Genomic DNA, 23,306 nt, shown 5'->3' with positions numbered 1-23,306 from the left:
GAGGAAGAGCACACCATGGGTCTTTGGGGAGAGCTTTCTGTCTGCTAACAATTGGGGAAGTGTGCTTCTGCTATAATTTATATTCATACTAAAATGAAAATGGCTACAATATGAGAAAATCTGAGTAAAGCTAACGATGCCAGGACCTTGACTTTGCTTTGGCTTGACAATTTAAGACCATTCTCTCTTCTTTTTGATTTTACTATTAAAATCACATCCAAGCTGAAAAACCAAACCCTCGTTCCCGCACCACAAACAATTGTCTACTCTCGCCAAGGCACAAACGAAGGCTGTTCTCTCTAATTTGAGAGGGAGAACCAAAGGTTGATAAACGAAAGTTCTCTTATTTGACTGAATTTAGCAGTCAATTTAAGTGATTTAGGCTGGCCTTTTATCTTCCTATTAAGTGGGTGCTTTAGAATCTATAGTATATGTTTAACAACCACAGCATGTGGGTAAACGATTCTCTGTCGACCACTGGAATGTAGTCATAAAAACTCTGTCATTGTTATTCCTCTCGTGGTCACATTAAATTCCTATCTGGTAATTTTCACTGGTTCTGGTAATTTTGCTGTGTCTTTAGACTGATGTCAACTTAGAGAACAATAATTTAACAACCCAACATTATATATGTAGAGATGTGTATGTAGGAGAATATATTCACCCTAGAATACGCCCATAGAACTCAACTATCTCAAGAGAGGGCAATGCATTCAGTAGCTCTACAAGGCCTAGATATATCAACCTCCACTATCAATCAATCAATAACTCAATCAATCAGTCAATCAGTCAATCAACCATCAAATAATCATATAGTCCTTTTTACAGCAACAGTTGTGACGAGTTGTGAGTTGTGGTCCCATCACACGAATCAACAATATCAAATGCACTGCATCATCCAACACGGCTCCACTCTACACTCACCTTCATGCCCACGTTAGTGTTGTGCATGTCCACGCGGGCACGCAGGTCCTTGTTGGAGCGTTTTCCCAGGAAGTCCTTGACAAACTTGTTGCTATACTTCAGGTTGTCTCCACAGCCGCCCCACTGCCAGGCCTTGCGGTTCTCCAGGTCTGGTGCTTCATCACAGGTGCAACGCTCCATCCGCCCGGCGCTACACGCCTTGGCCATGGCGTGAGTCAAGCCTGCTGAGGAGACGGCATACAGGAAGGCTGTCTCCTTAAAACCTGGAGAGAGATGTGGAGCAAGGGCAAGAATCAGATATCAGTTATAAGCTACCAGCGTCCTACTGGACGCTCAAAATAAGCCATTGAATGTTGACATCACATTAAAAATAACCCACAACACTCTACTGTACTATCTACTATGGCCATTCAATGTTATACCATGGCCATTGCAAAAATGTCTCTCCCCCTCCACCCATGAACATGAGTTATCTGCATGCTGAAAAAGTCTAACTCAGAACATATTACATGTATAGTGATATATGCAGTTGAGAAGCTTTTCTTTCCCTACCTCTCTTTAAAATGTTGGCTCTGTAGCGACCCTCTAAAGAGCAGTTCCACCTCTCGAAGCGGAACTGGTACTGGCACTCCAGGGCGCTCATGCTGATGGCCTCCATGAGGGTCTCGGCCACGCCCGGGTCTCGTCGACACATCCGCCTCTGCTTTTTCTCCAGTTTGAGCCGGTCGCACAGCTTGTAGTGGGCCCTGCCCACGTTCTCCTCGGGTTGGGAGCTCAGCGGTAGAATGGACAGGGGTTCATTACCTGTCAGTCTGGGGAGACAGAGAGAGATACCCGTTAGATACTGTCAGATGCTCCTGCTGTGCTCCTGCTAGCAACGCTTTGACCCAAGGGCCTTCCTCAAGTTTATTCCAGGCATTACCTGTCAATCTGGGGGAAGAGAGGGAGATGTTGTACTGTAACACACGATTAGGAGGGTTCGGAGAATGAAAAATCAACTACGGAACACTCAGTCAGTACTGTGGACTGGAAATGTCAAGAAAATAGTATGCTAAGTCCCAGATATAGAAGGCTGACCTTTATGGTCTAAGTCAGAGCTGGTTAATGTTCGAGGGAATTCGGCTGCCATTTTTTGAAGGTTGCATTTGAGTACAATGGTTAATGTTCCGGGGAATGCAACGTTTTCTGGAGATTGAGATCAACATTCACCATGTCTGTGTATATAGCACATTCTCAGCAGCTGAAGAACGCTCTGTGCTAATTTCTCTCTTTCAGGGTAGCTACCAATAAGGTCGCTAGTCATAACATCGCTGGCTAGCTAGCTAGATTGATACAGTGTTATGCTGGTGAATGAGGACCCAAAAGCGACGTAATAGTAACAGAGTCTTTATTCCAGTAATAAACAAATAATGATTCTCCTGGATATTATCAATGGTCAATCCAAAACAGGAACTGAAATCCTCTCGTCAATAGAGAGGAACGACTGGAGACGCGACCACGGACTGCAGGTCGCTTCAGGAAGGCACTGGCCGTAGCTGACATAGACACCTGCTCACACGCAGCATCTGAAGAAGGCAAAGAACACGACAGGGCGGAACAAGGACACAGGAACAGCAAACATCAAACAAGAATCCGACAAGGACAGAAGCGGAAAACAGAGGGAGAAATAGGGACTCTAATCAGAGGGCAAAATAGGGGACAGGTGTGAAAGAGTAAATGAGGTCGTTAGGAGAATGAGAAACAGCTGGGAGCAGGAACGGAACGATAGAGAGAGAGAAAGAGGGAAAGAACCTAATAAGACCAGCAGAGGGAAGCACAGGGACAAGACATGATGAAAGACAAAACATGACAGTACCCCCCCACTCACCGAGCGCCTCCTGGCGCACTCGAGGAGGAACCCTGGCGGCAACGAAGGAAATCATCAATCAACGAACGGTCCAGCACGTCCCGAGATGGAACCCAACTCCTCTCCTCAGGACCGTAACCCTCCCAATCCACTAAGTACTGGTGACCACGTCCCCGAGAACGCATGTCCATGATCTTTCGTACCTTGTAAATAGGAGCGCCCTCGACAAGGACGGGGGGGGGGGGGGGAAGACGAACGGGGGCGCGAAGAAAAGGCTTGACACAAGAGACATGGAAGACAGGGTGGACGCGACGAAGATGTCGCGGAAGAAGCAGTCGCACAGCGACAGGATTGACGACCTGAGAGACACGGAACGGACCAATGAACCGCGGAGTCAACTTGCGAGAAGCTGTCGTAAGGGGAAGGTTACGAGTGGAAAGCCACACTCTCTGACCGCGACAATACCTAGGACTCCTAATCCTACGTCTATTGGCGGCTCTCACAGTCTGCGCCCTGTAACGGCAAAGTGCAGACCTGACCCTCCTCCAGGTGCGCTCACAACGTTGGACAAAAGCCTGAGCGGAGGGAACGCTGGACTCGGCGAGCTGGGACGAGAACAGAGGAGGCTGGTACCCAAGACTACTCTGAAACGGAGATAGCCCGGTAGCAGACGAAGGAAGCGAGTTGTGAGCGTACTCAGCCCAGGGGAGCTGTTCTGCCCAAGACGCAGGGTTTCGAAACGAAAGGCTGCGTAATATGCGACCAATCGACTGATTGGCCCTTTCTGCTTGACCGTTAGACTGGGGATGAAACCCGGAAGAGAGACTGACAGAAGCACCAATCAAACGACAGAACTCCCTCCAAAACTGTGACGTGAATTGCGGACCTCTGTCTGAAACGGCGTCTAACGGGAGGCCATGAATTCTGAACACATTCTCAATGATGATTTGTGCCGTCTCCTTAGCGGAAGGAAGCTTAGCGAGGGGAATGAAATGTGCCGCCTTAGAGAACCTATCGATAACCGTAAGAATCACAGTCTTCCCCGCAGACGAAGGCAGACCGGTAATAAAGTCTAAGGCGATGTGAGACCATGGTCGAGAAGGAATGGGAAGCGGTCTGAGACGACCGGCAGGAGGAGAGTTACCTGACTTAGTCTGCGCGCAGTCCGAACAAGCAGCCACGAAACGGCGCGTGTCCCGCTCCTGAGTAGGCCACCAAAACCGCTGGCGAATAGAAGCAAGCGTACCCCGAACGCCGGGATGGCCAGCTAACTTGGCAGAGTGAGCCCACTGAAGAACAGCCAGACGAGTAGAGACAGGAACGAACAGAAGGTTACTAGGACAAGCGCGCGGCGACGCAGTGTGAGTGAGTGCTTGCTTTACCTGTCTCTCAATTCCCCAGACAGTCAACCCGACAACACGCCCTTCAGGGAGAATCCCCTCGGGGTCGGTAGAAGCCACAGAAGAACTAAAGAGACGGGATAAGGCATCAGGCTTGGTGTTCTTATTTCCCGGACGATAGGAAATCACGAACTCGAAACGAGCGAAAAACAACGCCCAACGAGCCTGACGTGCATTAAGTCGTTTGGCAGAACGGATGTACTCAAGGTTCTTATGGTCAGTCCAAACGACAAAAGGAACGGTCGCCCCCTCCAACCACTGTCGCCATTCGCCTATGGCTAAGCGGATGGCGAGCAGTTCGCGGTTACCCACATCATAGTTGCGTTCCGATGGCGACAGGCGATGAGAAAAGTAAGCGCAAGGATGGACCTTATCGTCAGACTGGAAGCGCTGAGACAGAATGGCTCCCACGCCCACCTCTGAAGCGTCAACCTCGACAATGAATTGTTTAGTGACGTCAGGAGTAACAAGGATAGGGGCGGATGTAAAACGCTTCTTGAGGAGATCAAAAGCTCCCTGGGCGGAACCGGACCACTTAAAGCAAGTCTTGACAGAAGTCAGAGCTGTGAGAGGGGCAGCCACTTGACCGAAATTACGAATGAAACGCCGATAGAAATTAGCGAAACCGAGAAAGCGCTGCAACTCGACACGTGACTTAGGAACGGGCCAATCGCTGACAGCCTGGACCTTAGCGGGATCCATCTGAATGCCTTCAGCGGAAATAACAGAACCGAGAAATGTGACAGAGGAGACATGAAAGGCGCACTTCTCAGCCTTCACGTAGAGACAATTCTCTAAAAGGCGCTGGAGTACACGTCGAACGTGCTGAACATGAATCTCGAGTGACGGTGAAAAAAATCAGGATATCGTCAAGGTAAACGAAAACAAAAATGTTCAGCATGTCTCTCAGTACATCATTAACTAATGCCTGAAAGACAGCTGGAGCATTAGCGAGACCGAACGGCAGAACCCGGTATTCAAAATGCCCTAACGGAGTATTAAACGCCGTTTTCCACTCGTCCCCCTCTCTGATGCGTACGAGATGGTAAGCGTTACGAAGGTCCAACTTAGTAAAGAACCTGGCTCCCTGCAAAATCTCGAAGGCCGACGACATAAGGGGAAGCGGATAACGATTCTTAACCGTTATGTCATTCAGCCCTCGATAATCCACGCAGGGGCGCAGAGTACCGTCCTTCTTCTTAACAAAGAAAAATCCCGCTCCGGCGGGAGAGGAAGAAGGCACCACGGTACCGGCGTTGAGAGAAACAGACAGATAATCCTCGAGAGCCTTACGTTCGGGAGCCGACAGAGAGTATAGTCTACCCCGAGGGGGAGTGGTCCCCGGAAGGAGATCAATACAACAATCATACGACCGGTGAGGAGGAAGGGAGCTGGCTCTGGACCGACTGAAGACCGTGCGCAGATCATGATATTCCTCCGGCACTCCTGTCAAATCACCAGGTTCCTCCTGAGTAGAGGGGACAGAAGACACAGGAGGGATAGCAGACATTAAACACTTCACATGACAAGAAACGTTCCAGGATAGGATAGAATTACTAGACCAATCAATAGAAGGATTATGACATACTAGCCAGGGATGACCCAAAACAACAGGTGTAAAAGGTGAACGAAAAATCAAAAAGGAAATGGTCTCACTGTGGTTACCAGATACTGTGAGGGTTAAAGGTAGTGTCTCACATCTGATACTGGGGAGAAGACTACCATCTAAGGCGAACATGGGCGTGGGCTTCCCTAACTGTCTGAGAGGAATGTCATGTTTCCGAGCCCATGCTTCGTCCATAAAACAACCCTCAGCCCCAGAGTCTATCAAGGCACTGCAGGAAGCAGCTGAACCGGTCCAGCGTAGATGGACCGACAAGGTAGTACAGGATCTTGATGGAGAGACAGGAGTAGTAGCGCTCACCAGTAGCCCTCCGCTTACTGATGAGCTCTGGCTTTTACTGGACATGACATGACAAAATGTCCCGCAGAACCGCAATAGAGGCAAAGGCGGTTGGTGATTCTCCGTTCCCTCTCCTTAGTCGAGATGCGAATACCTCCCAGCTGCATGGGCTCAGTCTCTGAGCCGGTGGGAGGAGATGGTTGAGATGCGGAGAGGGGAAACACCGTTAACGCGAGCTCTCTTCCACGAGCTCGGTGACGAAGATCTACCCGTCGTTCTATGCGGATGGCGAGTGCAATCAAAGAGTCCACGCTGGAAGGAACCTCCCGGGAGAGAATCTCATCCTTAACCTCAGCGTGAAGTCCCTCCAGAAAACGAGCGAGCAACGCCGGCTCGTTCCAGTCACTGGAGGCAGCAAGAGTGCGAAACTCTATAGAGTAATCCGTTATGGATCGATCACCTTGACATAGGGAAGCCAGGGCCCTGGAAGCCTCCTTCCCAAAAACTGAACGATCAAAAACCCGTATCATCTCCTCTTTAAAGTTCTGATAATCGTTAGAACACTCAGCCCTTGCCTCCCAGATAGCTGTGCCCCACTCCCGAGCCCGACCAGTAAGGAGTGATATGACGTAAGCGATCCGAGCTCTCTCTCTTGAGTACGTGTTGGGCTGGAGAGAGAACACAATATCACACTGGGTGAGAAAGGAGCGACACTCAGTGGGCTGCCCAGAGTAACATGGTGGGTTATTAACCCTAGGTTCCGGAGACTCGGAAGACCAGGAAGTAGCTGGTGGCACGAGATGAAGACTCTGAAACTGTCCAGAGAGATCGGAAACCTGAGCGGCCAGGGTCTCAACGGCATGACGAGCAGCAAACAATTCCTGCTCGTGTCTGCCGAGCATTGCTCCCTGGAACTCGACGGCAGTGTTGAGAGAATCCATAGTCGCTGGGTCCATCTTGGTCGGATTCTTCTGTTATGCTGGTGAATGAGGACCCAAAAGCGACGTAATAGTAACAGAGTCTTTATTCCAGTAATAAACAAATAATGATTCTCCTGGATATTATCAATGGTCAATCCAAAACAGGAACTGAAATCCTCTCGTCAATAGAGAGGAACGACTGGAGACGCGACCACGGACTGCAGGTCGCTTCAGGAAGGCACTGGCCGTAGCTGACATAGACACCTGCTCACACGCAGCATCTGAAGAAGGCAAAGAACACGACAGGGCGGAACAAGGACACAGGAACAGCAAACATCAAACAAGAATCCGACAAGGACAGAAGCGGAAAACAGAGGGAGAAATAGGGACTCTAATCAGAGGGCAAAATAGGGGACAGGTGTGAAAGAGTAAATGAGGTCGTTAGGAGAATGAGAAACAGCTGGGAGCAGGAACGGAACGATAGAGAGAGAGAAAGAGGGAAAGAACCTAATAAGACCAGCAGAGGGAAGCACAGGGACAAGACATGATGAAAGACAAAACATGACATACAGAGTGGTTAAAGGACATGATATGACAGATTTAAAACAATGGTCCCACACAGTCAATTTGACCGTCACACCACAGGCATGCTAAACAGTAGCCAACCAATGGAGACCTATCATATCGCAGGGACTAATGACTGTCACTCACGGCAACCAGCGGTGTATAGATTTAAACATGATCACACAGCAGGCTTTACAGCCTCATTATAGAATCCTCATACAAACTTCCAGTATTCATGACCCTAAAGCTGCAATTCATTTGAAATATAATGAGGCTAAGCTTAGTTTCTAAACACGGTATAGGAGAACATGTGGTAGAGTTGCACTCCTTTCGTCAGTTTATTTAAAGGAAGCGTATATAAAACACACAAGCTAGCCCGGGGTCTGCCGCATAGCTGGCAAAATCCTCCCTGACTGACCAGCGTTCTGAGGTTGTGACGGATAGGCAAAGCAGAGCATTACTTTCACAAACAGACGCAGGGGACATGACTGTCAGTCTGTGACCATGTTGGTCACACCATCTGACAGGATTGGCAGGGTAGATGTTCATTATGTGCAATTTCAGGGCCACTTTTACACCGTTAAAGTGAAAGAGAAAAATAAATGGATTTACAGAAGAATTCACAAACAGACTCCTACAACAGACCCAGGAACATAATATGCCATTACTGAAAGAGTTTAATGCCTTTACAATGTCAATGTTTCCCTGCTAATATTGACACCTGCTATATTTGACAACGATCTGGGGTTGTCCTGACAACAGCCATCAACAAGGGATAAACATATTAGATTTACTCTGGAGGTGACAATGAGAGGTTGTTTTTCTTCTTGTCTCCTCAATATAACTTCAGTGCTCTGTTCAGTGCCATACGGTGACCTGTCTCTGGCCTCTGCCATCAAAATGTTGGCATTTAGCAATGGGCCTTGAGTGAACTTCCCTTCCATCAATCTCAATAAAACAGCAGAGGTTTATTTGATCGAATGTGTTTAACATGTCACCAGACAGAAAGCTGAGGACAGGATCCTATTTTAGTTACCTTGTCATGTTCAAGTGAATCTGGTGTGTCAGATTTGGATGACACAGTTCTGATCTCATTCACAAAACAATGAACTGATTGCACCATGCACAATGAGAGTTCCATGCAGACATCACCAGTCACATGGGCAGAACAGGAAGCAATAGCTAGTCTAATGAGTAACTATGACAAGTGAACCGTACAGTAACTCTTCAGTGAGGAAAGATTCAGTCCTGGTCTGTAAGAGTAGGACACAAGCTAATGAGAGAGAGAGTGAGCAAGACACAGACCGCCAGCCAGCCAGTCAGCCACTATTAGCATTTAGCTAGCGTGTTCCTGATGCCAATGAACCAGAAACCTATTCAATTCAATTTCCAGCCCATGAGTCATTTGGGTACAACTATTAACCAAAGTCACGGCCATAGAGATTCCTTCCAGATGTCCCAGGCATAGACCGCGTTGCAGCGAATGTGAACACTGATTGATTCACAGTCTGTATCTCTTCGAGAGTTACTGGGTACTTCTGCCTTCTGTGTACTCCTCTGTGTACTCCTTTAGTCAATGGTGCTACATGTTCACTTTATGAACTCATTTGTCTTCTGTCAGTCAGAGCCAAACGGCCTCAATGAAGAAGTCACAGAGGTCATGTTACACACAGAGAGAGAAATCTTTCAAAACTGATAATAACTGATTGTGAAGTGTTTCCCCTGGAGTCTAAAACCATGACATATATGGCCACATAGTCATACTGCATACCAATATCCTATTATGTTAAGCCTATGTTAGCTTACGTTATTAGCATGTTATTACACCTTTTCTGTGGAATACTATACAGTGCTTTCATAACCTACTATGTACATGGCATGCCCCATATGAAGAACATGATCTCAACAGTCTAGTGGGGTAAAGGGCAGGTTTTGCGATTTGTGTATTCAGATCAGGTCAAATGGCTCCTATCTCTTTTTTTTCCAAAACATGTTTGCCTTTCCTAACTTGTCTGACAACTATGATTTTTTCTAATGGAAACCTTACAAGCTGTGTCTTGACAGAAATTGTTCTCCTTCAGGGAGTAAAAGAGCTTAAGTACATAGTAGGATAGTCTGGCCAGACTGTGCCTCATTATGTACTGTACGTATAGCGATACTCCAAACATACAAATGCTATCTTTATTCATCTTAATTGTTATTCATGTTGATACTATGTGTATCCACTATTGTACGTCTACAACACAGTGAGGAGAAAATAAATAACTCAAGAGCAAAATGTACCTGTTGATAAACGTGCACATTGACAACATTTCCACAACACTTCTGCAGTGGGCTAAGTGTCACGTTCCTGACCGGTTTTCTGTTATTTTGTATGTGTTTGACGGTCAGGGCGTGAGTTTGGGTGGGTAGTCTATGTTATGTGTTTCTATGTTTGTTTAAGGGTGACCTGATATGGCTCTCAATTAGAGGCAGGTGGTTTTCATTTCCTCTGATTGAGAGTCATATTAAGGTAGGTGTTTTCACATTGTTTGTTGTGGGTGGATGTCTCCTGTGTCTGTGTACGTTGCGCCACACGGGACTGTTTTCGGTTTGTTTGTTCGTTTGTTCGGTTTATGTAGTCTGTTCCTGTTTCATGCGTTCTTCGTTATATGTAAGTTCTTATGTTCAGGTGCGTCTACGTCGTTTGTTGTTTTGTAGTTTGTTAAAGTGTTTTCGTGTTTTTTCGTCTTGTTCAATAAATCAGTATGTCATATTCCAACGCTGCATTTTGGTTCAATCCCTGCTCCTCCTCTTCGGATGAAGAGGAGGAGGAAAGCCGTTACAGAACCACCCACCACACCAGAACCAAGCAGCATGAATTCGAGCAGTGGCCTGCTACACAGGAATCCTGGACATGGGATGAAGTATTGGAGGGAAAAGGACACTGGGCTCACATTGGGGAATATCGCCGCGCTCGTGAGGAGATGGAAGCAGCGAGAGCCCAGGAGCGGTGGTATGAGGAGGCAGCAAAGAGACGTGGCTGGAAACCGGAGAATGAAGCTCAAAACCGCAGATATGAAGGTACGCAGCTAGCAAGGAAGCCCGAGAAGAAACCCCAAAAATGTCTTGGGGGGGGGGGGCTAAGAGGTAGTGGGTCTAGGGCAGGTAGGAGACCTGCGCCCACTTCCCAGGCTAACCGTGGAGAGCGGGAGTACGGGCAGACACCGTGTTACGCAGTAGAGCGCACGGTGTCTCCTGTACGTGTGCATAGCCCAGTGCGGGTTATTCCACCTCCCCGCACTGGTAGGGCTAGATTGAGCATTGAGCCAAGTGCCATGAAGCCGGCTCTACATATCTGGCCACCAGTACGTCTCCTTGGGCCGGCTTACATGGCACCAGCCTTACGCATGGTGTCCCCGGTTCGCCTACATAGCCCGGTGCGGGTTATTCCACCTCCCCGCACTGGTCAGGCGACGGGGAGCATACAACCAGGTAAGGTTGGGCAGGCTCAGTGCTCAAGGGAGCCAGTACGCCTACACGGTCCGGTATTTCCGGCGCCACCTTCCCGCCCCAGCCTAGTACCACCAGTGCCTACACCACGCACCAGGCTTCCAGTGCGTTTTCAGAGCCCTGTTCCTCCTCCACGCACTCTCCCTATGGTGCGTGTCTCCAGCCCAGTGCCTCCAGTTCCGGCACCACGCACTAAGCCACCTGTGCATCTCCAGAGCCCTGTACGCACTGTTCCTTCTCCCCGCACTCGCCCTGAGGTGCGTGCCCTTAGCCCGGTACCACCAGTTCCGGTACCACGCACCAGGCCTATAGTGCGCTTCGAGAGGTCAGTGTGCCCTGTCCCTGCTCCCCGCACTAGCCTGAAGGTGGTGTCCTTAGCCCGGTGCCTCCAGTTCCGGCACCACGCACCAGGCCTACAGTGCGCCTCATCCGGCCAGAGCCATCCGTCTGCCCAGTGCCATCTGAGCCATCCGTCTCCCCAGCGCCATCTGAGCCATCCGTCTCCCCAGCGCCATCTGAGCCATCCGTCTCCCCAGCGCCATCTGAGCCATCCGTCTCCCCAGCGCCATCTGAGCCATCCGTCTGCCCAGTGCCGTCTGAGCCATCCGTCTGTCCCGAGCCATTAGAGCCGCCCGTCTGTCCCGAGCCGTCAGAGCCGTTAGTCAGTCAGGAGCCGCTAGAGCCATTCGTCAGTCAGGATCTGCCAGAGCCGCCAACCAGACAGGATCTGCCAGAGCCGCCAACCAGACAGGATCTGCCAGAGCCGCCAACCAGACAGGATCTGCCAGAGCCGCCAACCAGACAGGATCTGCCAGAGCCGCCAACCAGACAGGATCTGCCAGAGCCGTCAGCGAGCCATGAGTGTCCAGAGCCGTCAGCCAGCCATGAGCGTCCAGAGCCGTCAGCCAGCCATGAGCGTCCAGAGCCGTCAGCCAGCCATGAGCGTCCAGAGCCGTCAGCGAGCCATGAGCGTCCAGAGCCGTCAGCGAGCCATGAGCGTCCAGAGCCGTCAGCGAGCCATGAGCGTCCAGAGCCGTCAGCGAGCCATGAGCGTCCAGAGCCGTCAGCCAGCCATGAGCGTCCAGAGCCGTCAGCCAGCCATGAGCGTCCAGAGCCGTCAGCTAGCCATGAGCGTCCAGAGCCGTCAGCTAGCCATGAGCGTCCAGAGCCGTCAGCTAGCCATGAGCGTCCAGAGCCGTCAGCTAGCCATGAGCGTCCAGAGCCGTCAGCTAGCCATGAGCGTCCAGAGCCGTCAGCTAGCCATGAGCTGCCCCTCAGCCCAGAGCGGCCATTTATCCAGAACTGCCTCTCAGTCCAGAGCTGTCTCTCTGTCCGGAGCTGCCCTTCAGTCCGGAGTTGCCCCTCTATCCTGAGCTACCTCTCTATTCTGACCTACCTCTCTGTCCTGAGCTATCTCTCTGTCCTGAGCTACCTTATCCCGGTGCTGCCCCTTATATCGACGGTACCCTTTAAATTAAGTGGGTGGAATAGGAGGGTGGTCATTCAGAGGGGGAGACGTAAGCTGGGATTGACTATGGTGGGGTGGGGACCTCGCCCAGAGCCTGAGCCACCACCGTGGTCAGACGCCCACCCAGACCCTCCCCTAGACTTTTGGTGGTGCGTTCGGAGTACGCACCTTGAGGGGGGGGTTATGTCACGTTCCTGACCGGTTTTCTGTTATTTTGTATGTGTTTGACGGTCAGGGCGTGAGTTTGGGTGGGTAGTCTATGTTATGTGTTTCTATGTTTGTTTAAGGGTGACCTGATATGGCTCTCAATTAGAGGCAGGTGGTTTTCATTTCCTCTGATTGAGAGTCATATTAAGGTAGGTGTTTTCACATTGTTTGTTGTGGGTGGATGTCTCCTGTGTCTGTGTACGTTGCGCCACACGGGACTGTTTTCGGTTTGTTTGTTCGTTTGTTCGGTTTATGTAGTCTGTTCCTGTTTCATGCGTTCTTCGTTATATGTAAGTTCTTATGTTCAGGTGCGTCTACGTCGTTTGTTGTTTTGTAGTTTGTTAAAGTGTTTTCGTGTTTTTTCGTCTTGTTCAATAAATCAGTATGTCATATTCCAACGCTGCATTTTGGTTCAATCCCTGCTCCTCCTCTTCGGATGAAGAGGAGGAGGAAAGCCGTTACACTAAGGCTCAATATTTGAATGATGGCAACACCATTTAGAGTAGCTGCTTAATTAATTTCTACATGCCATCAGGAGAGCCAAGAGAATGTAAACTCCAGCCATCACCCAACAAGCCCTATGATATACAGTTGAAGTCGGAAGTTTACATACACTTATGTTGGAGTCATTAAAATTTGATTTCAACCACTCCACATATTTCTTGTTAACAAACTATAGTTTTTGCAAGTCGGTTAGGACATCTACTGTGTGCATGACACAAGTAATTTTTCCAACAATTGTTTACAGACAGATTATTTCACTTATAATTCACTGTATCACAATTCCAGGGGATCAGAAGTTTGCATATACTAAGTTGACCGTGCCTTTAAACAGCTTGGACAATTCCAGAAAATTATGGCATGGCTTTAGAAGCTTCTGATAGGCTATTTGACATCATTTGAGTCAATTTGAGGTGTACCTGTGGATGTATTTCAAGGCCTACCTTCAAACTCAGTGCCTCTTTGCTTGACATCATGGGAAAATCAAAAGAAAAACAATTGTAGACCTTCACACTTCTGGTTCATCATTGGGAGCGATTTCCTAGCACCTTAAGGTACCACATTCGTCTGTACAAACAATAGTACGCAGGTATAAACACCATGGGACCACGCAGCCGTCATACCGCTCAGGAAAGAGACGCGTTCTGTCTCCTAGAGATGAACGTACTTTGGTGCGAAAAGTGCAAATCAATCCCAGAACAACAGCAAAGGACCTTGTGAAGATGCTGGAGGAAACAGGTACAAAAGTATCTATATCCACAGTAAAACGAGTCCTATGTCAACATAACCTGAAAGGCCGCTCAGCAAGGAAGAAGCCACTGCTACAAAACCGCCATAAAAAAAGTCAGACTACGGTTTGCAACTGCACATGGGGACAAAGATCGTACTTTTTGGAGAAATGTCCTCTGGTCTGAAACAAACATAGAACTGCTTGGCTATAATGACCTTTGTTATGTTTGGAGGAAAAAGGGGGAGGCTTGCAAGCCGAAGAACACCATCCCAACCGCGAAGCACGGGGGTGGCAGCATCATGTTGTGGGGGTGCTTTGCTGCATGAGGGACTTGTGCACTTCACAAAATAGATGGCATTATGAGGAAGGAAAATTATGTTGACGCAACATCTCAAGACATCAGTCAGGAAGTTAAAGCTTGGTCGCAAATGGGTCTTCCAAATGGACAATGACCCCAAGCATACTTACAAAGTTGTGGCAAAATGTCTTAAGGACAACAAAGTCAGGGTATTGGAGTGGCCATCACAAAGGCCTGACCTCAATCCTATAGAAAATCTGTGGGCAGAACTGAACAAGTGTGTGCGAGAAAAGAGGCCTACAAACCTGACTCAGTTACACCAGCTCTGTCAGGAGGAATGGGCCAAAATTCATCCAACTTATTGTGGGAAGCTTGTGGAAGGCTACCCAAAACATTTGACCCAAGTTAAACAATTTAAATGTGTGCTACCAAATACTAATTGAGCGTATGTAAACTTCTCATCCACTGGGAATGTGATGAAAGAAATATAAGCTGAAATAAATCATTCTCTCTACTATTATTCTGACATTTCACATTGTTAAAATAAAGTGGTGATCCTAACTGACCTAAGACAGGGAATTTTTACTTGGATTAAATGTCAGGAATTGTGAAAAACTGAGTTTAAATGTATTTGGCTAAGGTGTATGTAAACTTCCGACTTCAATTGTATTCCTGAAACGTAATAATATACAAACTTTACTGAACTTAGATATCGCTGGAGGAATAAAATAAGCGATGTTGCCCAGGAGATACAAAGTGGAACCGATTATTCATGAAGCTTGACAGTCTCAGTAAATGAAGTACCTGTTTTTAGAAAAAAATTATAATAATTCCTAGAGATTTGACAGATGTAAGCATCACACTCCTGAAGTCTGTAAGAACAAAAGAAACAACATCCGGGTGCTGAGTTATAGCCTTTGTAATGTACTGTACACAGCAACTCAATTATGTTAGGCACAATGGTTGCTCATAGCATAACTCCAGACTGTTTGCTACCGGTTGTGCTAAACTATACATGGGTGTGCCAGTATTACTAATAACAACAGTGGTGAAACTCCACAGACAAAAACGTTGTCTTCATTTTCTCAATCGTATCACCATGACATGTTACATTCCTTAGTGGACACGACACACATCAGGAGCCTCAACCACTTCTGTCACTATCACAGTCTCCTCAGTGTTAACTCTCCATAGAGCACAGATGCCTGGCTGGCTGCCTGCATGGCCCTGCGGCTATCCAAGACAAGAGTCAAATAAAATGTCATTCCTCAAAAGTGTCTGTGTGCTGTGACCTCTGTCTATCCATCCATCAGTCTGTGCATCTGTCTGCTTGCCTGTGTGTCTATCTGAGACACAAAGAAATTCTGAAGCTGGAGAGAGGCAAGAGACAACACTGATCCTTTGGGCTACTGCTCTGCCTGCCTAGCTGTGACTGACTTCCACATGAAGGCATATTTTTATCCAGTTACCAAGAAGGCTGGGGGGCAAAGTGCGGATAGGAGGAGAGATTTGAGAAAAGGGAGAAACACTTCACGTCTTGCGAGAAGAAGCTACTGTGGCTCGTCTTGTGCATGTTTCCGCTCTGTGGCAGACCAGTGTACATTCAAATGCTATCACAGATGTGCTTTAATTCCAGTTAATATTTACAGGAGGAGCTGAGAGGAGGCTATCGGTATTAGGTTTTAAAACACTGATGGAAAGGATCATTTTACTTCTTAGAGCTATCCTCAATATGCACTATGGTGGTCATGTTACTTTGAATTGTGCTGCTGCATGTTGCATAACAAGCACATTGGAAGAGGTGTTAGACAAAGAAGGAGAACCAAAAACCGTACAGGCAAACTAGCTAAAGATCAGTTTAAAGATCACTTTACCTCCATAACGTGACCTATAGGAAACCCAATGTCACACACTCACTCAGACGATGCTGAGTTTTGCATAGCCCAGTGTCACACACTGCAGTGTGAACTCATTTAACTCACTTAGAACAAAGGATGGAGTCAAAAAGGAGAGTATTGTGCACATACAGTAGCACTCCAGAAACTGATCTTGCAAGATCTTTGGTCTAAAAGTAATTTTTCTGTTTCTAGGAACACAGGAGTTCACAGGTTCTGAGTAGGAATAATGGAAAGAGCTGCCCAACAACAATGTCTCAATATCTATGATCCTGAAACATAACAAACAAACAAAACTACAGGGTGTACATGGTAACAATGTAAGGTATATGTTAACAAGGAGGTATAGTTTGCAGTGTAGTGAGCTACTGCTGCTAGGTTTAGGTCTTACACATTAGAATGTAAGAGCATGTAGACCTGTGTTTTTCTATCGTGAACTGTTTTCAGAGGCTGTTTCTGTTTGAGGTGTTGGCCCAGCAACACACATGGAACATAACACCAACAGAAAAATAATAAAGTTCACTATTATCCTACGTGAGGTGGGATTCTTAATGCTGTTTGCTCAGCTTTGCTTTTTCCTAACACTCACTCATTCACTCACTCATACACTCCTCACTCACACACAGACATCGTCGACCAAGGCTTCAAACAAGGCTAATCTCACTCGTTACCTTGCCTTCTTCCTCCCTGCCTGTGCCTTTAACGGTGGAGTTTGTTTAGGCCTTTCTCTCCACCTGTCAACACTCCCCATTGCCCGTGACATTTACTTTATATACATTTTCCAATGCACATGGCTGAGTGAAAACGACTCATTACGCAGTGTGTGTGTGTGTGTGTGTGTGTGTGTGTGTGTGTGTGTGTGTGTGTGTGTGTGTGTGTGTGTGTGTGTGTGTGTGTGTGTGTGTGTGTGTGTGTGTGTGTGTGTGTGTGTGGCCACACATCCCTGGAGGACATAATTTATTCAGACTAAACTTTGCCGTCATCACCCTTCTGGCTTTGTGTCAGAGCACCTACCACGACCCTGTCCTGGACTGCTGCTGCACTGGTATATAATATGGCTGTTAATGTCACTCTTCATCTGGGGTTTATGAAGGGTTTATGAAAGGTTATTAAGGGTTACATGTGAAGGGGTAGTACAAGAACATTTAACATAATCAAATATTGGCAGCTTTAAAATAACCTTGATATCACATAACCTTTGGCCTAATATTGATCATGCTAATGAGTATGTGATGAGTATGCAATGACTCATTCATTACAAACATATGCAAACATGCTGAGATGCTGGCGAGTCATTCACACTTCATAACATCAGTATGTCAGAAAGGCAGCTCAGTACAAAATCTGCAGTCACATGGGACTAATAAAAACACATGTTGTGCCACAGAGAGCTGCAGTGCAACTAACTGATTGCTCTGTAACAAATTTGCTCTTGCTGTTGTGAACTACTTCATGAGTAAGTGATGAACGTAAGACAAAAACTATTGATTTTTAGACCTCCAGATTGTTCATTAACAGTGTCAGGCTACGTTGGCTTTGATTGACATCTAGTGATGCTGAGTGAGAAAAACAATAACTGACCCCCCTACTCCAATCAGATCCATGCTTTTCCAGACTGCAAACAATTGGTGGTTTTGAGAGTTCCAATGGGCATTTGGGACATTACATATTACACTTGGCTGTAATATGAAAATACAGTATTACAATCCCCATTGTCTTTCGCCAATGGCTATTCTGGTTGCACACACTGGCGGATTTACCATTAGACAGAAGAGGCCTCAGGCCTCACATCATTAAGGGGCCTTGTTAGCTGGGCATAATAAAACAATATATATTTGAATTTTTATTAATAATTTCTCTGCTTGAGAACCTCCATAATAAATAAGGCATAATAAATAATTAAATAAAAAATCCCCATCAAAATCTGAATGTTTTGTACCAAAGCTGACATGTCAGACAATAGAATAAACACATGTGGGAGTTAGTTTTCTGAGGAGCACAATAGTACAAATAACTGGGGCATATACTGTATGTTAAATAAAGCATACCCAGCCAACTTGACACAACTGTGGAAGCATTGGAGTCAACATGGGCCAGCATCCCTGTGGAACGCTTTCAACACCTTGTAGAGTCCATGCCCCCAACAAATTGAGGCTGTTATGCGGGGGGGGGGGGGGGGGGGGGGGGGGCAACTTAATATTAGGAAGGTGTTATTAATGTATGGTATAGTCAGTGTGTATCAAACAGAGGCTACTGAAGGTTAGACAAATGTGCAGCTAGTGTGTACCCTTTCACCATCTCCATCACACTTGACCAACAGGTGTGGGTGTGCATGTGTGTGTGCATACACTTGCTGCATTTGTATGTGTTTGTGTGCGTCACGCACCTGCGCAGGCATGTGTTTCTACCTAAAGTCAACACCTTTAAGAGTCAAGAGTCAACCCTGGCTGAACCCTCCTGAACAGAAAAGCAAGAAACTACAGTTTCTCCATCAGTCTCAACTTAGTCTCAACTTGAAACTAAAGTCTCAACTTGAAACTAAAGTTTCTCCATCAGTCTCAACTTGAAACTAAAGTTTCTCAATCAGTCTCAACTTGAAACTACAGTTTCTCATTCAGTCTCAACTTGCTGGTTTTGTGGTCTGGTGTCTCTAAGGTCAACTCCCTCTCCCCTCTCTCCCTCCCTGTCTCTCCTCTCTCCCTCCCTGTCTCCCCTCTCTCCCTCCCTGTCTCTCCTCTCTCCCTCCCTGTCTCTCCTCTCTCCCTCCCTGTCTCTCCTCTCTCCCTCCCTGTCGTCCCTCTCTCCCTCCCTGTCTTCCCTCTCTCCCTCCCTGTCTCCCTTCTCCCTCACTACCCCCTACCCCCACTACCCCCCTTACCCTCCTTTCTCCCCCTCCTCTTCCCCCCTTTCCCACTGCCTCTCTCTCTGCTTTCCCTCTCCTATCCCTCCCTCCCCCCCCCTCACGGGGCTGCTCTCCCCATTCCTCTCGCCCTCCTCACCCCTACCTACCCCCACAGGCCAATTTACTCTAAACGAATGCCAATCCCTCCAGCTGCTGGCTCAAAACAAAGCCTGTTCCCAGAGAAAACAAACCACCCAGCTGTCTTACGAAAGGTAACCCAAAACAATGGCATCCAACCAAACAGACAGACAGACAGACAGACAGACAGACAGACAGACAGACAGACAGACAGACAGACAGACAGACAGACAGACAGACAGACAGACAGACAGACAGACAGACAGAAAGACAGACAGACAGACAGACAGACAGAAATGTGAAAAGTGAGCAAGGCAAGCAGACAGAACCAGGTCCCATATTTAAAAAAGCAGCCACCTGTCCATATAATGCTATATCAGCACTAAGACCTCTAAGACTCTTTGTAAATACAAGCCCTGGGGTAGTTCACCTTATCCCCTGTCTGTTAGGGACAAACTACCATGCTCACCTCAGAAAAGTATAAATGTGATCTAACCCTATCCAGACATTTTCGTCTTTTTAGCTTCTAGTCATGAAATCTATGCAGCCTACTCAATCACTTTTTATACCTACTGTTTACAGGCCTCCTGGGCCATATACAGCGTTCCTCACTGAGTTCCCTGAATTCCTATCGGACCTTGTAGTCATAGCAGATAATATTCTAATTTTTGGTGATTTTAATATTCACATGGAAAAGTCCACAGACCCACTCCAAAAGGCTTTCGGAGCCATCATCGACTCAGTGGGTTTTGTCCAACATGTCTCTGGACCTACTCACTGCCACAGTCATACTCTGGACCTAGTTTTGTCCCATGGAATAAATGTTGTAGATCTTAATGTTTTTCCTCATAATCCTGGACTATCGGACCACCATATTATTACGTTTGCAATCGCAACAAATAATCTGCTCAGACCCCAACCAAGGAGCATCAAAAGTCGTGCTATAAATTCTCAGACAACACAAAGATTCCTTGATGCCCTTCCAGACTCCCTCTGCCTACCCAAGGACGTCAGAGGACAAAAATCAGTTAACCACCTAACTGAGGAACTCAATGTAACCTTGCGCAATACCCTAGATGCAGTTGCACCCCTAAAAACTAAAAACATTTGTCATAAGAAACTAGCTCCCTGGTATACAGAAAATGCCCGAGCTCTGAAGCAAGCTTCCAGAAAATTGGAACGGAAATGGCGCCACACCAAACTGGAAGTCTTCCGACTAGCTTGGAAAGACAGTACCGTGCAGTATCGAAGAGCCCTCGCTGCTGCTCGATCATCCTATTTTTCCAACTTAATTGAGGAAAATAAGAACAATCCTACATTTCTTTTTGATACTGTCGCAAAGCTAACTAAAAAGCAGCATTCCCCAAGTGAGGATGGCTTTCACTTCAGCAGTAATAAATTCATGAACTTCTTTGAGGAAAAGATCATGATCATTAGAAAGAAAATTACGGACTCCTCTTTAAATCTGCGTATTCCTCCAAAGCTCAGCTGTCCTGGGTCAGCACAACTCTGCCAGGACCTAGGATCAAGAGAGACACTCAAGTGTTTTAGTACTATATCTCTTGACACAATGATGAAAATAATCATGGCCTCTAAACCTTCAAGCTGCATACTGGACCCTATTCCAACTAAACTACTGAAAGAGCTGCTTCCTATGCTTGGCCCTCCTATGTTGAACATAATGAACGGCTCTCTATCCACCGGATGTGTACCAAACTCACTAAAAGTGGCAGTAATAAAGCCTCTCTTGAAAAAGCCAAACCTTGACCCAGAAAATATAAAAAACTATCGGCCTATATCGAATCTTCCATTCCTCTCAAAAAAAATTGAAAAAGCTGTTGCGCAGCAACTCACTGCCTTCCTGAAGACAAACAATGTATACGAAATGCTTCAGTCGGGTTTTAGACCCCATCATAGCACTGAGACTGCACTTGTGAAGGTGGTAAATGCCCTTTTAATGGCGTCAGACCGAGGCTCTGCATCTGTCCTCGTGCTCCTAGACCTTAGTGCTGCCTTTGATATCATCGATCACCGCATTCTTTTGGAGAGATTGGAAACCCAAATTGGTCTACACGGACAAGTTCTGGCCTGGTTTAGATCTTATCTGTCGGAAAGATATCAGTTTGTCTCTGTGAATGGTTTGTCCTCTGACAAATCAACTGTATATTTCGGTGTTCCTCAAGGTTCCGTTTTAGGACCACTATTGTTTTCACTATATATTTTACCTCTTGGGGATGTCATTCGAAAACATAATGTTAACTTTCACTGCTATGCGGATGACACACAGCTGTACATTTCAATGAAACATGGTGAAGGCCCAAAATTGCCCTCGCTAGAAGCCTGTGTTTCAGACATAAGGAAGTGAATGGCTGAAAACGTTCTACTTTTAAACTCGGACAAAACAGAGATGCTTGTTCTAGGTCCCAAGAAACAAAGAGATCTTCTGTTGATTCTGACAATTAATCTTGATGGTTGTAAAGTCGTCTCAAATAAAACTGTGAAGGACCTCGGCGTTACTCTGGACCCTGATCTCTCTTTTTGACGAACAAGGATAGCTTTTTTCCATCTACGTAACATTGCAAAAATCAGAAACTTTCTGTCCAAAAATGATGCAGAAAAATTAATCCATGCTTTTGTTACTTCTAGGTTAGACTACTGCAATGCTCTACTTTCCAGCTACCCGGATAAAGCACTAAATAAACTTCAGTTAGTGCTAAATACGGCTGATAGAATCCTGACTAGAACCCAAAAAATTTGATCATATTACTCCAGTGCTAGCCTCCCTACACTGGCTTCCTGTTAAGGCAAGGGCTGATTTCAAGGTTTTACTGCTAACCTACAAAGCATTACATGGGCTTGCTCCTACCTATCTTTCCGATTTGGTCCTGCCGTACATACCTACACGTACGCTACGGTCACAAGACGCAGGCCTCCTAATTGTCCCTAGAATTTCTAAGCAAACAGCTGGAGGCAGGGCTTTCTCCTATAGATCTCAATACCCATGTGAGAGACGCAGACTCGGTCTCAACTTTTAAGTCTTTACTGAAGACTCATCTCTTCAGTGGGTCATATGATTGAGTGTAGTCTGGCCCAGGAGTGTGAAGGTGAACGGAAAGGCTCTGGAGCAACGGACCGCCCTTGCTGTCTCTGCCTGGCCGGTTCCCCTCTCTCCACTGCGATTCTCTGCCTCTAACCCTATTACAGGGGCTGAGTCACTGGCTTACTGGTGCTCTTTCATGCCGTCCCTAGGAGGGGTGCGTCACTTGAGTGGGTTGAGTCACTGACGTGATCTTCCTGTCTGGGTTGGCACCCCCCCTTAGGTTGTGCCGTGGCGGAGATCTTTGTGGGCTATACTCGGCCTTGTCTCAGGATGGTAAGTTGGTGGTTGAAGATATCCTTCTAGTGGTGTGGGGGCTGTGCTTTGGCAAAATGGGTGGGGTTATATCCTTCCTGTTTGGCCCTGTCCGGGGGTATCATCGGATGTCTCCTGACCCCTCCTGTCTCAGCCTCCAGTATTTATGCTGCAGTAGTTTATGTGTCGGGGGGCTGGGGTCAGTTTGTTATATCTGGAGTACTTTTCCTGTCTTATCGGTGTCCTGTGTGAATTTAAGTATGCTCTCTCTAATTTTCTCTTTCTTTCTCTCTTTCTTTCTCTCTCTAGGACCATGCCTCAGGACTACCTGGCATGATGACTCCTTGCTGTCCCCAGTCCACCTGGCCATGCTGCTGCTCCAGTTTCAACTGTTCTGCCTGCGGCTATGGAACCCTGACCTGTTCACCGGACGTGCTACCTGTCCCAGACCTGCTGTTTTCAACTCTCTAGAAACCGCAGGAGCGGTAGAGATACTCTTAATGATCGGCTATGAAAAGCCAACTGACATTTACTCCTGAGGTGCTGACTTGCTGCACCCTCAACAACTACTGTGATTATTATTATTTGACCATGCTGGTCATTTATGAACATTTGAACATCTTGGCCATGTTCTGTTATAATCTCCACCCGGCACAGCCAGAAGAGGACTGGCCACCCCTCATAGCCTGGTTCCTCTCGGGAGTTCTAGGGAGTTTTTCCTAGCCACCATGCTTCTACACCTGCATTGCTTGCTGTTTGGGGTTTTAGGCTGGGTTTTTGTACAGCACTTTGAGATATCAGCTGATGTAAGAAGGGCTATATAAAT

At 47.0% G+C, this 23,306-nt stretch overlaps 1 protein-coding gene across 1 annotated transcript in view; it reads right to left on the bottom strand.

The window, feature by feature from the left end:
* Positions 1 to 23,306, bottom strand: part of LOC120055978 (protein Wnt-9a-like) — a 38,393-nt gene that overhangs the window by 5,426 nt on the left and 9,661 nt on the right. Inside the window, exons 2-3 of the mRNA XM_039004078.1 lie at positions 1,477 to 1,736; positions 925 to 1,187 (exon numbers count right to left, since the gene is read on the bottom strand). Coding sequence (XP_038860006.1) covers positions 925 to 1,187; positions 1,477 to 1,736 — 523 coding nt within the window. The remainder of the gene's footprint in view (positions 1 to 924; positions 1,188 to 1,476; positions 1,737 to 23,306) is intronic.

This window comes from Salvelinus namaycush, chromosome 11 (assembly GCF_016432855.1).
Source record: "Salvelinus namaycush isolate Seneca chromosome 11, SaNama_1.0, whole genome shotgun sequence".
NCBI lineage: Eukaryota > Metazoa > Chordata > Actinopteri > Salmoniformes > Salmonidae > Salvelinus > Salvelinus namaycush.
Note: the sequence above shows the minus strand (reverse complement) of the source record. Positions and strands in the feature narration are given on the sequence as shown.